General features: G+C 42.9%; 3 protein-coding genes across 11 annotated transcripts in view; 2 read left to right on the plus strand and 1 right to left on the minus strand.

Annotated features, from left to right (window-relative positions):
* iqsec1a (IQ motif and Sec7 domain ArfGEF 1a) overlaps positions 1 to 4,829 on the plus strand; it is a 180,127-nt gene extending 175,298 nt beyond the window's left edge. For 8 of the 9 annotated variants that reach the window (XM_021615546.2, XM_021615547.2, XM_021615549.2 and 5 more), the window contains 2 exons: positions 242 to 291; positions 1,746 to 4,829. In XM_021615546.2, the coding sequence (XP_021471221.2) occupies positions 242 to 291; positions 1,746 to 2,297 (602 nt within the window). In that variant the 3' untranslated portion in view covers positions 2,298 to 4,829. The remainder of the gene's footprint in view (positions 1 to 241; positions 292 to 1,745) is intronic. The other variant, XM_021615553.2, reaches the window with a different exon arrangement.
* A 2,011-nt stretch (positions 4,830 to 6,840) lies between these two features.
* gp9 (glycoprotein IX (platelet)) lies at positions 6,841 to 9,661 on the plus strand. The gene is made up of 2 exons (XM_021615555.2): positions 6,841 to 8,471; positions 8,638 to 9,661. Exon 2 carries the CDS (start codon positions 8,639 to 8,641, stop codon positions 9,383 to 9,385), a length of 747 nt encoding a protein of 248 aa, XP_021471230.1. The 5' UTR covers positions 6,841 to 8,471; position 8,638; the 3' UTR covers positions 9,386 to 9,661.
* An 828-nt stretch (positions 9,662 to 10,489) lies between these two features.
* On the minus strand, positions 10,490 to 17,696 carry LOC110531992 (haloacid dehalogenase-like hydrolase domain-containing 5). The gene is made up of 8 exons (XM_021615554.2): positions 17,051 to 17,696; positions 14,316 to 14,519; positions 13,413 to 13,525; positions 13,167 to 13,260; positions 13,048 to 13,081; positions 12,765 to 12,939; positions 12,321 to 12,509; positions 10,490 to 12,065 (listed from the first exon to the last, which is right to left on the minus strand). Exons 1-8 carry the CDS (start codon positions 17,168 to 17,170, stop codon positions 11,666 to 11,668), a joined length of 1,329 nt encoding a protein of 442 aa, XP_021471229.1. The 5' UTR covers positions 17,171 to 17,696; the 3' UTR covers positions 10,490 to 11,665.
* Between the last annotated feature and the right edge of the window lie 62 nt (positions 17,697 to 17,758).

Here is a 17,758-nt window from a genome sequence, read left to right on the forward strand (position 1 = left end):
CTTTATCTCCTAAGTAAATATGAACAAAGCTGCTAAAATAATGGACGCGACAGTAATACCTACCTATCTATCAACCGGTCCCCCACACACTCCCTGCCCCTTTTATCTCAGCTTCCAGTGTATTACTCACAACCCCCTGCACTGCCCCCTAGGGGAGAGGAGGGCTGCCTAAACCTCTGTAGTTGATCCAGGAGTGCTGTCCTATCCATCTCTAATCTGTGGTATTGCATGTCTCGGGCAGGCAAGCGTGGGCGCCGCAGCAGTGCAGGATCACTAGACAGCAATATGGAAGTAAGTTGGAAGCAGCTGGTGTCCAAGCTACTCTGTGATGATGTGCTCTGTAAAAACACACAGTTTATTTTTGTTGTTCTTGCACCCCTCTCTGCTTCATAGACTCTCAGTTCATTTTGTTTTATGAACTTTTTATTTATTTTATTTTTTATCTCGGATGCCTTTTAACAACCTGCCTGCCTCGGTTAGTGTGCATGCATGGGCTGCCTGCCTCTGACGCTGGCTAGATGGGAGACATGTCTTGTTTTGGTCATGTGGCCAGTTTGCCCTTTTTCTTAAAACAAGCATGACTACTACTAATTCCCCCTTCCTCCCTCTAATCCCCCCCAGCTGTTTGTTTTGATCACAGTCTAATGTCTTCCATTCAGCCATGTCCCAACCCGCAGTTTGGCTTTCCTTTGGGGCTAAGAACTTTAGGCAGGGGTGCCGGTGAATGCCTGTTGTAGCACCTACTCTCCCCCTAGTGTTGTGCAAACCTAAAGCCCCCCTCGCTGGTCCCTCTCCTGTCCCTTGCCTGTCCTATTGAAAGAAATCTCACAGAGGTTTGAGGCTCAGGGAGGAAGGTTATCTTACAACAGCTCACGGTCACATCAATATCTCACTGTCAGAACTTTATCGACAAGCTTTTTACACACAATATCAAAGAGTCAATATGAAAGATGTGGATTTCATTCATCATCATTTCTTCATTCCATGAGTCCGTGTGTTGGTTTTGAAGTCTGGGAACCCTTGAAAATGTCATTCCACTTTCAAAGAAATCTGTATGGTCTCTTCACAACCTTGGACAGAGCATGCACCAAAGGAAGGGCTTTTAAAACTTGGATGAATCACAAAAAGGATAGAGTTGGAACTAGATTGGGGGATAAGTGAACAGAGTTATTTTAATGTGACTACCAGATCTCCAGCATCTCTGCTTCCCGCTGTCTGGCTGAATGCAAAGCCAATATGGATGGAGATTTTGCTTGTCACCTCCTCTGCATGTGGATCCTCTGCCTCCATTGTTTTTAACCAGTTGCATGTGGGACTCTCAGGTTTAGAAGTCGTTCAACAATATGAATATATATATCAGCCTTTTATACTTTTGATGCATCTACAATAAAAGGTTCCGTTTTAAAATTTCTCTTGACGCGTATGTCATTTAAGAAAGTTTGAGTTTTTTCTATATAGGTTTCTTCATTTGTACCATTGTCGAGTGGCCATAACCCTGATATTACCATTCATTATTTGTCTGTCCTCCATCATGAGCTGATATTTTTAGTTCATTTTTTTGCATGCTCTGTCTGTAATGTTTTGCAACTTGCTGTTGACCCTTGAATATGCAGGCAGTTTTTCACCACTTCCATGAGGTGATGCCTTAGCATAACTGCTGGTAGTCTAGTATGTGGTGTGCTACTGTGTGTCTGCCTGTATAGAAGGCATGGATAGAGATGATGTTACCCTCTTCTCTCCCACAGGGGTCCATCATTAACAGTCCTCACATACGCCGGAGAGCCACAACCCCACGCAGCGAGGGCCCGCCCCGGGGCCACCCTACCATCCCCAACTCCTCCTCCCTCCTCGGGTCGCTCTTTGGCAACAAACGGGGGAAGCCTTCATCCCAGAGCCATCCTCCTCTTCCTCTGCCTGGTCACCCCACCCTCATCTCCCACACGCCCCATCCGTCCAACCTCCACCACACAGCCCAGCAGGTAGCCCAGGCCCAGCTCCACCACTCCCAGTACTGCCACGTCCAACAGAACCCCCCTCCCTACCACCACCACCACCATTACCACCCCCCTCCCCATACACAGTACCACCAGCACCCGGCAGCATATGCATCCTCCTCCCACACACACCAACACACCCACCCCCACCCGCATGTACCACAGCACAGCCACGGCACCCATAGCCAGCATTCCCTTCACGCCTCACACTCCCAGCATGCCCCTCACCACCACAGTCAGCTGCAGGGCCCGGCACCCAGCGGGCCCAAACCCAAACACAGTGGCATCAGCACCGTGGTGTGACCTCCCTCACTGAAATAGTGCGAGAGCAAAAGAGAGAACGAAAGAGAGCTAGAGAGAGAGAGAAAAGATTGAATGAGCAAAAGGAAAGAGTGAGTGAGTGAACTTAAGGGAGGGACAGTCTCTTCCCCCAAAGGGACAGAGGGTATACTGTCAGTCGATGGCCTATCTACTGTGTTCCACTGCTGTGATGGAGATGGACCTCTGGCAGTCCCATGTATCCGCTCCCCCCTTCAGCTGCTCACCAATATGCTGGATGGAAACCAGATTCAATTCTTCCACAAAGGGCCTCAGCTCGAACCTTAGTAAGGGCCTCTGTCTCTCTGTCAGGGCTTCAGGGAGGTGTTTTGTACGGGGAAACGCTTTCCCTCCTCCTCCCCATGAACTCACACCAAACCCGGCCGTGACGGCTGAAGAGAACCGTGCATTCTCTTTAGGCCGCTGTCCACTTCTCCGTTCTTTCAATAGCCCGTCTTCCCTTCACGTAATCAGGAGACAAGACCACCTGGGATAGGCCTGAGAAAACATGTCTGACTGTTTTCTCTGTCACAATGGCATATTATATTGTATACAGTCTTTTTAAACAAAGCTAGCTTTTAACACTCTGCTTTCTTGAGGTTTCCAAAACTCTCTTCATTTTTAAGAATGCTATTTGTTCTTGCCTCTCCTAGAATTCATGTTGTGTAAAAAAGCTAGGTGTAATCATTTCACAATAACTAGACCAACGGACAGGCTAACAACAGTCTCAATCGTAGTAGTTCTAGTGTTGTATTTACTGTAGATGACAGCTTTACGTGTTGTCTCCTAGCACTCATTTGATAAATGTGCCAATTACTAATGCATAAACGATTTAGTCTAGACTTCATGTGCAGTATATTGTGCGTAAAGTACCTTGTAAGATTATACTTACAACCATTATTATCATTAGAAATCAACTGTATCAGTATTATACTGACTCTATGGGAACAGGATAGATGGGAAGGGGGAGTGGAGCCACGTTGTCAGGCAGTCCAATAACCTACTCTGGAACCTTTTGCCTTTCAAACAGAGCATTGAGAGACTGGAATGCAGCTGTGGCACATGGCCCTCCTAATGCTGGGCTGTCATGTATAAAACCTCAAGAGAGAACAGATATTGGGTGTCTACTGATCATATGTTGTTCCTATGCTGGGTGGATGGGTCCCGCTCGGCTCGGTGTTGTACTTCGATATGAAGTACGGACGTTTAGTACTGTGAGTACGGGCGTGTAGTACTGTGAGTACGGGCGTGTAGTACTGTGAGTACGGGCGTGTAGTAAGGTGGCAGTGGTGGAAGGGTCACAGATCTCGTGTTGAGCTCATGGCCTTCTTTTGGTTGTATGCTGGCTTAAGCTCACAGCGTTCCTGACCTCTCAAGACACTTTACGCGATAGAAGTTGAGGCTCGCGTCACTTTACTGATGGACCCGCAGTAAAGCTGACAAATGTCTCATGCCTTTTGAAATATGAAGCAGCTGCATTCTTGACTCTTCAAATCAAAATACGATAATCCTTTATTTGATTTTTTTCATCATTTACTGTGTCTTTGTTTTCATCACAAATCCTGAGTAGGTGAGTGACTAGAATAACCTTAAGTATGTAGTGTGTAGTTTTTTGTTTGTCATCTTAGTTTTTATCATTATGTACAGTATGTGCAATATCTTCGTACTGGTTTTGTACATTCAAACAAAAACAAAAAAAAAGTGTCCCTTCTGTTTGTTTTGTGTGTTTCCATGTTGCATCGTTATTTATTTAGGTTGGAACCCTGTCGTTCTCTCTCAGTGGCTTAATGTGTGGCTGTTCTCATGGTTCTCTGAGAAACACGGTCCTGGGATTTTCGAATTCAGTGGAATGTCGGAAGTGGTTTTGCATGTAATGTTATTAATGTGAGGCTATCCTCAGCACATTGTATAACAAATCAGTGTTACCATAGTCGATTGAAGTGCAATCACATAAAAAAAAAATACAGACTTGTAAGGCCCTTTACAGGTTCAAGTCTGTTATCATGTTGTCCTGGAAGAGATTCAGGTGAATTCTTATTTTTTTTCTTCAGATGATATACTTATTTAGACAGTTGACGGCAGTGCTTGACTTGGACTGAAATAGGTTCCGGTACTCATTTTGGGTGCCAGTACTGTTTATATTTAGGTACTGGAGCTCCTCAATACTTATGAGCTAAAATTCTATAAGAGGAACAGAACCTCAAGCAGTAGTATGAAGTGCCGGTACTCTGCTCCGGTGTCCCAAGTCAAGCACTGGTTGACGGTAAAAAGAAGGAGGAATGTGTGTATATATTTTAATAAAGGAATATGCTTCCCTCTGGGCAGAACAGAAATATTTTGCTGGATAAGCACATATGAAGGAGCGCTTTCATTTTTCAGGAAATCCAGATCTAATACACAGCAAAGAAATGCAAATGAAACAAAGGAACTGGGTTATATGTAAAGAAAAATATCTTTCTACATTCTACGAAATGAGAGTATATTATCGCGTGTACATTAAAGTAAAAGTCAACTGTTTGTCCCAATATTCAGGGTGTAAATGTATTTTAACATTCACTAAGAAAACCACAACCGTAAGTCAGACTTCCCACTGGGCACACACTTATGGAATCAAGGTTGTTTCCACATCTCAATGAAATTACGTTGAACCAACGTGGAATAGACGTTGAATTGACACCTGTGCCCAGTGGGTTGAGGCCTAGGCTTCACTCAACACGTCTGTTCATGTTAGATCCATGATATTATAACAACAAATAAGGAAATGTAGACAGATAAACATATCTTACCTATGACATGAATAATCAATTGAATGTCTTTCTAATTTTCTTTTTTGTAACTCAGAAATGGTCGGACAATGTAAAAATAGAGAACGAAATGTATACAATTATCTTGATATGTGTTGTAGTGCTTCAAGAATTGTCCACAGTCTATAGTCTGATAAGTACCCCCACGATGCACTGCATGGACCTGATGCGTCATGTGTCTTTTTCACTGTGAGCTGACTGAACAGGTCAGCCTGTAAAGTTGAATAACTTTATTTCTTCTCTTTTCATTGGTTTAGATTTTGAATCTCCTGATGTTGACTTGCTCTTGCGTCCCACATTAAGCTGATTGTTACTGGAGCTCAGCATGCATTTCATCTACATACACACTACCAGTCAAAAGTTTTAGAACAGCTACTCATTCAACGGTTTTACTTTATTTTTGACTATTTTCTACATTGTAGAATAATAGTGAAGACATCAAAACTATGAAATTACACATATGGAATCATGTAGTAACCAAAGAAGTGTTAAAGAAATCCAAATATATTTTATATTTGAGATTCTTCAAATAGCCAACCTTTGCCTTGATAACAGCTTTGCACACTCTTGGCATTCTCTCAACCAGCTTCATGAGGTAGTCACCTGGAATGCATTTCAATTAACAGGTGCGCCTTCTTAAAAGTTAATTTGTGGAATTTATTTCCTTCTTAATGCGTTTGAGCCAATCAGTTATGTTGTGACAAGGTAGGGGGGTATACAGAAGATATCCCTATTTGGTCAAAGACCAAGTCCATATTCTGGCAAGAACATCTCAAATAAGCAAAGAGAAAGGACAGTCCATTACTTTAAGACATGAAGGTCAGTCAATATGGAAAATTTCAAGAACTTTGAAAGTGCAGTCGCAAAAACTGTCAAGCGCTATGATGAAACTGGCTCTCATGAGGACCGCCACAGGAAAGGAAAACCCATAGTTACCTCTGCTGCAGAGGATAAGATCATTAGAGTTACCAGTCTCAGAAATTGCAGCCCAAATAAATGCTTCAGTTCAAGGAACAGACAAATATCAACATCAATTGTTCAGAGGAGGATGTGTGACTCAGGCCTTCAGGGTCGCATTGCTGCAAAGGAACCACTTCTGAAGGACACCAATAAGAAGAAGAGACTTGCTTTGGCCAAGAAACACGAGCAATGGACATTAAACCGGTTGAAATCTGTCCTTTGGTCTGGAGTCTAAATTTGAGATTTTTGGTTCCCACCGCCGTGTTTTTGTGAGATGCAACGGATGATCTCTGCATGTGTATTTCCCACCGTAAAGCATGGAGGAGGAGGTGTTATGGTGTGGGGGTGCTTTGCTGGTGACACTGTCTGTGATTTATTTAGAATTCAAGGCACACTTAACCAGCATGGCTACCACAGCATTCTGCAGCGATACGCCATCCCTTCTGGTTTGGGATTAGTGGCACCATCATTTGTTTTTCAACAGGACAATGACCAAACACACTTTCTCCAAGAAGGAGAGTGAAGGAGTGCTGCATCAGATGACCTGGCCTCCACAATTCCCCGACCTCAACCCAATTGAGATGGTTTGGGATGAGTTGGACTGCAGAGTGAATGAAAAGCAGCCAACAAGTGCTCAGCATGTGGGAACTCATTCAAGACTGTTGGAAAAGCATTCAAGGTGAAGCTGGTTGAGAGAATGCCAAGAGTGTGCAAAGCTGTCATCAAGGCAAAGGTTGGCTATTTGAAAAATATTAAATATAATTTTGATTTATTTAACACCTTTTTTGGTTACTACATAATTCCATATGTGTTATTTCATAGTTTTGATGTCTTCGCTATTATTCTACAATGTAGAAAATAGTACAAATGAAGAAAACCCCTTGAATGAGGCGTTCTAAAACTTTTGGCCGGTAGAGTACATAGTCATTGTAAAAATAACAATACATAAACACGTCGCACTTCTGTTATTATTGAGCCCGGGTGCTTTAGCTTTGAAAATAGCGGAGTAGAAGTGCTGATTATGGAATTCTAAAAAGGGTGATTTATCTAAAATGATGATGAGAAGGGACCAGGTGGGAGAAAAATAATCTGTACACAGGGAGTACATTATCACTACTCTAATCCCAATATTTGCAGTGGAGATCATATGAGGTGACGACCTTTATATGGGAGGATGAAGATATGATTTTCAACATATCGCCTGTCTCTGCCAGCAACATTAGAGAACTGTCACTCGCTGTGGCTCTGACGGACTGTTATAACGTTCCCCGCCCCTACACACGCGCACACACTCTCTTTCTCTCATCCCATGCTGCAAGCTGTTCTATCAGGCGCAAGACACACAATTTAACAAGGGCAAGACAAGAGATGCCTCATTTCAATGTGCATTCAGTTTGTCCAGTGAGTAGTGAGTCAGTAAGACCCCCAGTTATCGTAAAACTTCAACTGTGACAATGTTGACAACGCTAAATAAACAAATATATGACTTATGGTATGCATGTGTTGGTCTTTGGCTTCTAATGTGTGTTATCGTGTCAGTCTTTTTCCTTTTATCTTACCATGCAAAATCAAGTAAAGCCCTTAGAAAAGGTACCCGTAGAACGTGTTATCTACTTCTTAGATAAATGTTGCATAGCTATCAGTGAGGTAAATAAAAAAAGGAATGTATTCTGTATTTTTGACCTGTGTTATGGTTAGTAAAGATGGTAATACACAGTGTAACCACTGGAGGGTGCACACATGAATAGAGATGAAGCTGTGTCAGCACGCCACCTAGTGGTGTGATGGGTTTCTAGACAGTGTTTACTACTTGATCATACTACTATAACACAGTACAGTAAAATGTGAAGTTATGCCAGCACATGTCCTAATTCGTCATGTTACCTCTGGAGTAAGATTGTGACTGGGTAGCAGCATACTCTACATAGAACTGATAGGCTACCAGCTGACAGTAATGGTAGGTGTATAGCAATGAGAAGTGAATGAGCATATTGTTGGCAGCTATGGAGGCTCATACGAAGTATATAATAATACCACATTGGTCCTCATTGGTTAAATGTATAGCAGTACTACATTTACAAACTCACTTAAAAGCCTCTACCATCATTTTGGAAGATAAACCCATATCTCCTCCCAACAGAGGTGTTTCCCTCTCATCACGTGACCCAAAGCTGGCCCTGTCAGTGGTGGTTCTCACACGCTCTGTCGCTGTTGCATATGTCCTGTGGAGATTTGGCAGTTAAACACGTCTGTTATAAAATGGAGAATAGTGGCTGACTGGAAGGACATCTTCTAGAACTCTAGACCGGCACTGGACAGAACACCTGGCGAGCACCGGCCTCAATGATGAGTGGAATTACAAGAACTACCTTCTACGTTGTCTTGACACTGAAAGGTAGGTCTCGCATGAACTTGAAACTAACATGATGAGCTTGTTCACTCCATGGGATATTTTTTACCCACATCACTATTATTTAGAATCCATACATGGTACAAAAACACTGTATGTATACATACACTGTATGTATACATTTTGATATGGCATGTTTTTTCGCCTTCAGAATGCTCTTAGGTTCAGGGATAGCCATCCTCCTCCTCCTGGCCACTACCAGTGCACAGCCCAGCACAAAGCCCTGCCGCTGTTCAGCTCTCCAGCCTTCAGGGCTACAGGTTAACTGCAGCTCCATGAGCCTCATGGAAGTGCCCCCTCTCTCTCCAGACACCACAGAGCTCTACCTCCAGGACAACCAGCTGTCCACAGTACCCTCAGGGCACTTTGACAGGCTGCAAGACCTGAGGAGGGTCACCCTATCTGGGAACCCTTTCCACTGCGACTGTGGCATCCAGTTCCTGAGGACCTGGCTGAGGAGGAACTGGGCTGTCGTGTCTGGTGGAGTGCCCACCTGTGCCAGCCCCAGTGGTGTGGCACACACAGCAATCACTGCACTCAGTGATGCCTACTTCTCTTCCTGTGCCCAGCAAAGCTGTGCAGGGAGGGTGTATGACACCATGGTGGGGGTGATGCTGTGTGGGCTCATCGGCCTGCTGCTGTGGGGTCTGAGGCTGGCCAAGAACTCCACCTTCACTCTGGATATCGATCAGAGACACGCAGGGTTGGAGGTGGACTCTCTGAGGTCGCTGAAGCCCAGACACAGGAGGCTCCAGAGGACTCTATCTGAGGAGAGTGAGAACTCTGCCTCTCTCACCTGGACAAACGACCCAGAGAGACCGCTGATTAACATGGAGATATTGCCCCAAATACTGGACGTATTGCACAAGAAACACAATATAAAGATAAAGACAATATAAGATTTTGGGATGATTGTCGTGGACCATGGGGTGACTGGGGATTTAAAACCTAAGCTGGCGATTGAGTGTTTTACCCTCTGTTGGAATGCCATTTTTCAGACTGTTTTGACTCTTGCCTTGAATTGATTTTCTTTTGTCATGAAGCCTGTAAAATCATGCTCTGGAACTAATGTCTCCCATTGTTGTTATGTAACAGATTTGTGTTTTACACTTGTACACTGTATCTCTCCAATACAAATAAATGTAATTGAGTATAAAGTGCTCACGTCAAACACATATAGAGTTGCTAATTCATTTGACTTCAAACACACCTGTTACATTACTGTTGCAATGCACGTGCAGTACTTCAATCCGTGGTGCTGACGATCCGCGTTGTAGTGGGACTGAAATTGAAAGGTCATTTCCGATTGAGCTGGCATATGCAGCGATTACCGCGAATGTAGGAACATTGCCTTGAAATGTAAATTGTGCTATAGCGCAGCTCTTCAGCTCTATGGATTGAATCACGCTCTTACTTTATTGCATGTTCAAAAAAACAGCTCATGCTTTATTTTACAGCCCTGTTACCATTGCTATTTCATTACAAATGACTTGGCTCTTCCTGGTATTTGTTACCTTGAATCCTCCAGTGACAAAGTTATTATTGGGCAATTATTTTGTAATTACTCTTGTTACCATGTAGTTTCTGAGTAATTACCAGATAATTATGGGCTGTAAAATAAAGTGTTACCAAAGAACACGATCGCTATCATAGCTACTTTTTGACTAATCTTGGCGAATCTCTCTCTAGGGTGACTATCAATCAAAACCGTCCGATGTAGCCAATAACCATTTCAGATCAACTTGGCTTACTGCTCTGTTATTCCACACTGGGAGGATGGGGAGTGCCAATGTCAACAGTACTTATCACCCTCAGAGGGGCCTTGCCTAGAAGAGATACCCTCAACTGTCTGTGCCGATGGAGGCATATCCTTCCTATAATTCAAATGGATGTTATATGTTTTCTAATGTGCAAATACTGCAGATAAGAGTAGTGACAATATTTCCTTATGAAACTGAAGATGTGCGCATGAGGACAGTAAAGAAGAAAACAAGTAGGATTTATGGCAAGAAGATAAGCAGGTTTTATTTCCTATGGAGTCATTTGTTTTCATGTAAACAAACTCATGCTGTATAGCCTATCTTCAGCACTGAAATATAAGTAGCCAGAATGTTTAATTTGTTAAAGCAACGCTATTTTCAATCATAACAAGCAATATTGACATTGATAACATCTTGTAAAACAGGTAATGCATCCACTGAACTGCATGGGTTAATCCACCAATGAAAATATAGCTTCTCTTATATTTATATATTTTATGTAAATATAAAGGGCTAGATACAGTCTTTGCATCTGCAGTCAAAGTTCTAATGCCTACGACAAATTGTACATTTTAACACTAAGGGCAAGTTTACGAGCCCAGCAAGATATGGTAACATTAAAATGAATCGTTTTGTTCTGTGCAAATACAGGTTATATGGTTTATATTGCTAGAAATAATGTAGACAGCACAGTTGAAGGTCAGTATTGCAACCTAAACCTAATAGGTCATCTTACAGTACAGTACAGTATAATGCATTAAATCTATCTCATGAAATGCATGCATACTGTAGACGTAACAGACTAAATGTATGGTAGACAATAATATGGTCCGTTTGTGAGGGAATCTACACAGAGACTTCATAAAAATATTGATAACTTATTGCAGTCATAAAGATACATAAGACGACGACACAATTTTAAAATACTGTCAATCTTTATACGTAATCACAACTAAGAAAATACGTACAGTATAATACCATTAAATAAGGCTGTTATTCAAATCAATTGCCATTACTTAAAAGTGGGTAATTGTGCTAAACTTGATTAGTTTTAAACCCACAATGAAACAATACAACAGAAGGAATAAGAGTTCAATACTTTACACCATTACGAGTTTGAATATGACCTCTTAAGAAACTTCAATGCCCTGACAAGTTGTAAACACTGTCCAAAGTAACTCCGTGGGTGGTGTTTTCCCAGCTAAAAACCAAGGGAATCTCCATGCCCATCGTACCATGCAAAACAAATCTGCACAACACTAGTCAGTTTGGTAGGATCTGCTCTGCATTATTTTGAGCACCCCCTCCTTTTAAAGCCAGAACCATAGAATTAGAATAGAATCCATTCTGATTCTATGGCCGGCACAGGCCAACCGAGATCTCTACTGAGGTCGCCATGACGACACCAATCGGAGAACTTTACTGAGGCACAAATTTCTCCTGCTCAAAGATGAGCTCCACAGCGTCAGCCACGTCCTGCACGATGTGCCCGGGCTCCACCAGCGCCGGGTCAAAGTGGAAGTCCCGATGCCCGTGGAACACAGTCTCCTTGATGCACTGGTTGGTGTCATTGGGCACCTCTGTGTGAGGGTTGTACACCCCAGTACATACCAGGATAGATTTGCAGGAGGTGGCGGAGGGGGGTGCCAGCTCGCTCTCCCAGGCATTTTCTACGTGGTCGTTGACCTGGGGCAGGGCTGCGTCGGAGCCCGTGGCGGTGGCCATCTTGGTGACAGCTTTGGAGGTCTTCCTCCTTGTCCTCTCTTCCAGGTAGCGGTTGTAGAGGTTGGCCCCATAGATGTCAGTCATCAGATTATCCCTGAGGGAGTAGAGAGGCAAAGAAAAAGAAAGGAAATCAAAGAGAGGAATCAAGTTGTACAGACACAACATCGCACATAATAGACATCAGCATATATGCATCTACTGTCAAGATAAGGCCTTGAATCCCAAAAGAACAATGACGTTTTTCCATTGTTATCATTGTGTGATTACCCATTTGTAACCTAGTATATTTTTCACGTGAAATAAATTGCTACCATTTTTGCTGTAAACAGTGAGATGCAAGGTGTCTTACCCAATAGCATAGAGGGTGGTGATGGGCTGTGTCCAGTTTCTCTCCACGGCCTGGCCTCTGATAAGGTACTCAGCAAAGTGATAGGTCAGTTCACTGGGCTTCCCCATCAGAGCCTTGTACTTCACCTCTTTACCTGTTATTTTCTTATAGATGTTCTCCAAGCACACAAGGAACGTCCCATGACCAAACCTGGAGTTTACATGATGTACAGAAGCAAAATGAAACAAGTCAACTAATCCGGCTCACTAAACAGCTTTTCTTGAAGGCCAGAATTCAATGAGCTAGGTCCCATTTTGCATCCAGGACATCAATAGATTCCATGGTGAAAAAACAAATGTCTTTAAGTCTATTCACTTATTTAGACATAAAAAAAGATACACATTTGAGTCTATTCATATCGGCCTTTTCACCACATTTCAATAACAGCTTTAAGTCACTGGTTACCGTGGAGACTGGGCCTCGGCCATCCACATGAGGTCCATGTTGCAGGCCAGCAGGGGGAGTTGGGGTAGCTTCTGGCTCTGGTGGGCTCCGCTCAGGTTCCCATTGGTCAACAGGATATCAATTATCAGCTGGAGGTTGGTCTCCCATCGGATGGGCTCCCCAAACAGAATAACAGCTGGACCGGGAAGAGCAAATAATTGGAATATGATGGATATGATTTGCGATTACTGTGACAGTTCAATAAAAATATACGTCAGAAGAGTATCTGTACACGAGCTCTCACCTTCTACTGTGGGAAGGTTGGCAATTGGACTGGACTGAGGGAAGAAAAAAAAATGGAACATACTTAGGAAAGCCTCTGAAATATAGCCCGTCTATGGATCTTGATGTATACCGACTCACCGGCACTTTGGGTCGTCTGTTGTGGTCCACCATGTCCAGAAGAGGAAATGACTCTCTCAGCATGTCGACACTGACCACATTCTGGAAGCCCAAGCTATAACATGGTTAAGTATTACACCAACGCATTGCAAATTCATCACAATCAGCTCGTTACTTCATTCGTGTGTAAAACAGTAGATATTTTCCCTCATCAGGCCAAGCAGATGCTTTGATCATGTCTTGCAACATATATTTCAAAAAGGATACTTTTTGGCAATATCCAGGACGGGTCCTTGTCCTGACACCAGAACACACTTGTCATGGTACTTCTTGAACATCCTCAGTGGACTGTGTGACATCATCACCTGGTCCATAGTGATCTGGTAACAAAAACACCTGTCAGATAGGCTGAGCCAGAGCATGACTGGTATGAGACCTACAGCAGGCGCTATCTTCAAGAGGTGATGATTAGTTTGATTTACTGTGCAACAACACACACACACACACAAACGTTAATGTCCTGTCAAAATGCTGCATACCATTTTTTTTTTCACCTTTATTTAACCAGGTAGGCTAGTTGAGAACAAGTTCTCATTTGCAACATCATTGTCTAGGTACCTCAATTGTCTTGGTAACATCAATGCACATCATTGTCTAGGTACCTCCTGTTGGTTATCATATTTCGCCATCATGTCGCTGAGAACTCGTTCAAAGTCAACAGACAATGTAGCACACTAACATGGAACTCTGTTCCACATCAAGTATCTGATGAAAGCAGTAAAATTTGATTTAAAAAAACAGATGAAAAAACACCTTGTGGAACAGCGGGGACTGTGAAGCAACACAAACATTGGCACAGACACATGCATGCACACACGCGCACGATAACATACACACCATACACACACATGGATTTAGTACTGTAGATATGTGGTAGTGGTGGAGTAGGGGCCTGAGGGCACACAGTGTGTTGTGAAATCTGTGAATGTATTGTAATGTTTTTAAAATGATATAAACTGCCTTCATTTTGCTGGACCCCAGGGAGAGTAGCTGCTGCTTTGGCAATATTGTTCAGACTAACCTCCCACACGGACCAAAATGAAATGAGGGCTTAGTCATTACAGTTTGTGTGTGGCAGAAGAGAGCTCTGAGTAGGTGAGAGACACTTACAGGCACACCCAGGATGTGAGAGAGCTGGTCCGCTTTCATCTGCCGCATGCAATTCCCTGCGTTGGTAACAAAAACAACTGGCACCACAAATTGTCCCTGAGAGTTGACCAGTTTTTGGAAGGCCTTTTTTGCAGCAGGGATGGGCATCTTTCCCCTGACAAGCACGCCATCGATGTCAAACAGCAGTCCAAAGCGTGGCTGTGGCTGAGGATGGGACAGGGAGAGAGTGACTCATATTCCACTTTCTAGATCACTACATGCTGACATAAAAAAACTGTAATGTTGACATCATTCAACATTAAAATGATTACACTCAATAGCATAGGACCCAACATATTTAACATCCCTAAGCCATGGATCCGAGTTGATAGCCAGGAATAGTTACAGGATCCTGTGTGTGGTTCTGTCTTAAATATACGCCTATAGTAAGGATTTCGTTTCTATAGCTATGTAACAACACATCTACTTCCAGAGTGTTGCTCAACAGTCTTAGCCTTGTACGACAATCCTGAAGTCTTGTGAGCTTACGTTCTGTTTCGCTATGATGTGGATCAAGCTACAACAGTCTCGAGGTAGATGTGGAAGGAAATGTGAATTGTGCAGGCAGCTCATACAGAAAATAAGCATCATACAATGGTGTCCGGGAATTATTGGATCCCCTGATAAAGAGGAGCAAGAAATACTGGATGAAATAAATACAAATACTGAGCTATATCGTATGATCCAAAAAAGAAAACATATTTTATACTAATACAATTGCTCAGAGAAAGAGAATTTGATTTACAAGTAATAAAAAATAAAAGATAGGAGTCAAAATGATTGGATCCCCTGTTTTCAATACTCCAGCACCCTCCTCTTGTGAAGATAACGACACTGAGCCTTTTTCTAAAATGTTTAATGAGATTGGAGAAGACTTTGGGAGGGATCGTAGACCATTCCTCCATACATAATCTTTCCAGATGATTGATATCCTTCGTCTGCCCTCTTCAATTCAAACCACATGTTTTCAATGGGGTTGAAATCCGAAGACTAAGATGACCATTGCAAAACGTAGATTTTGTGGTGCGGGTGCACCGGTATTGAGGTAATATGTACATGTAGGTAGAGCTATTAAAGTGACTCTGCATAGATAATAACTGAGAGTAGTAGAAGGGAGGTGGAGCAATGCAAATAGTCTGGGTAGCCATTTGATTAGATGTTCAGGAGTCTTATGGCTTGGGGGTAGAAGCTGTTTAGAAGCCTCTTGGACCTAGACTTGGAGCTCCGGTACTGCTTGCAGTGCGGTAGCAAAGAGAACAGTCTATGACTAGGGTGGCTGGAGCCTTTGACAATTTTTAGGGCCTTCCCCTGACAGTGCCTTATATAGAGGTCCTGGATGGCAGGAAGCTTGGCCCCGGTGATGTACTGGGCCGTACGCACCACCCTCTGTAGTGCCTTGCAGTCGGAGGCCGAGCAGTTACCATACCAGGCAGTGATGCAACCCATCAGGATGCTCTCGATGGTGCAGCTGTAAAACCTTTTGAGGATCTGAGGACCCATGCCAAATTGTCTCCTGACAGGGAATAGGTTTTGTTGTGCCCTCTTCACGACTGTCTTGGTGTGCTTGGACCATGTTAGTTTGTTGGTGATGTGGACACCAAGAAACCTGAAGCTCTCAACCTGCTCCACTGCAGCCCCGTCGATGAGAATGGGGGCATGCTCGGTCCTCCTTTTCCTGTAGTCCACAATCATCTCCTTTGTCTTGATCGCGTTGAGGGAGAGGTTGTTGTCCTTGTACCACACGGTTAGGTCTCTTACCTCCTCCCTATAGGCTGTCTCATCATTGTTGGTGATCAGGCAATGTGTTCTTCAATCTCATAAAACATTTTAGAAAAAGGCTGTATCGTTATCCTCGCAAGGGGTGGGTGCTGGAGTATTGAAATCAGGTCAAAATGATTTAATCTTTTTTAGATTTTTTTTTTATTACTTGGAAATCAAAATCAATTTATTTTAGCAATTGCACTAGTATAAAATGATACAATAAATAAAAATGTGCATACAATATTGCTCAGTATTTGTATTTATACAGTATTTCTTGCTCATCTTCATCAAGGGATCCAATAATTCAGGACCCCACTGTACATGCACCTCTGTGTCCTATTATTTAGAGAGAGAAAACAAGATGTATTCCAATTCATTGTAGACTATATTACAAGATGAGTGATGGAGAATTGACTGCTAACAGTGCATTTGTGCGATTAAAGGCAGACAACGAGCCCCCCTGGGAATGATACATTAGAATGCATCATCAGAGGCTAAAACATCCGCATTGAAAGCTAAAAAACCTCAACATCGACTCAAGATTGCGATTTGGCATAAACAAAGGGGACGTTGTTTTGACATATTATGGAAAATCATGACTGTTTTATACTGGCCTGGTTACCACAAAATGTGCAACATTTGTCTACATTAAATAAATAAAAATGACTGGGTTGTGTATTTATTTATTTATCAAGAAAATATCCCCACATCTTGCTTTTAGGCTAGTTGCCCTCACAAGTCTGCTCCCATAGAGGCAGTAACATTCCGACACAAAGCGCACATCCAAAAAGTGACCTTTTCCAATGCTACATTTTGGTGTGCCTCATTTTACAAGGAAACACTTGGCTACAATGTATTAATTGTCAGAAGTCTACAATGTATTAACGGACAGTGCAGAATCAATTTGGAAGCAACAGCTGCAGTTCAAATCGTACCTTGCTATCAGACACGGTTCCGCTAAACCCGCACTGAGAACCGGCAAATCCAGCTCTTCGCTTGAATTGTCGGTTACACAGGGCGTTCAGAGCCCGGTAAAACTGCAGGAGTCCCCTCATCTCCTACTTTCACCGAGGACCGAAAAACAACGAAACCCCGAATAAAAAAGGGGGGCCTGGGCTGAGCTGGCTGTTCAGTTGGGCTAGTTTTCCTCCAATTTTCTCCCGTATGCATTTCTTTCTGGGCAAGCCTAAATGACGACATATGAGAAGTAGGAGGGCCTTTATCATGCAGACTGTTGAAAGTCGTCAACAGCGGCAAAACTAGACTGCGGCCCCTGCTGCCATTTTGAACATCAGGGGGAGCGATAGAAATAAATGGCAATAAGCAACAGCAAGTATACTGGACATCTTAATCTGTATGGCTATAGATGAAAAAATATATATGCTTTTATCACCACCGCACCAAATTAAAACAATCTGACTTAATCCATGTGTATATTTGTTCTGTTAATGACAGGAGACCAAATAAGGCCTAAACTGAATGCAAAATTGACAACCAGATAGCTGAGGACCAAGTGGGTCTTTATATATATATATATATAGGTTGGCTAAATTTACACTGCAAGTGCCACCTGGGGGTATTTGACATGGACATCTGAGCCAATGGTTAAGAGATGACAGGAGGGTTCCCTATGCAGTTTGGCA

The sequence above is a fragment of the Oncorhynchus mykiss genome, chromosome 9, assembly GCF_013265735.2.
Source record: "Oncorhynchus mykiss isolate Arlee chromosome 9, USDA_OmykA_1.1, whole genome shotgun sequence".
Taxonomy (NCBI): Eukaryota; Metazoa; Chordata; class Actinopteri; order Salmoniformes; family Salmonidae; genus Oncorhynchus; species Oncorhynchus mykiss.

Excerpts from the sequence above, each read along its gene's own strand:
- gp9 (XM_021615555.2), top strand. The coding sequence starts at position 8,639 with ATGCTCTTAGGTTCAGGGATAGCCATCCTCCTCCTCCTGGCCACTACC.
- LOC110531992 (XM_021615554.2), bottom strand. The coding sequence starts at position 17,170 with ATGAGGGGACTCCTGCAGTTTTACCGGGCTCTGAACGCCCTGTGTAAC. Across the intron at positions 13,082-13,166 it reads ACAGACGACCCAAAGTGCCG|TCCAGTCCAATTGCCAACCT; the intron begins GTGAGTCGGTAT and ends TTCTTCCCTCAG. Across the intron at positions 12,510-12,764 it reads GCCGAGGCCCAGTCTCCACG|GTTTGGTCATGGGACGTTCC; the intron begins GTAACCAGTGAC and ends TGTAAACTCCAG.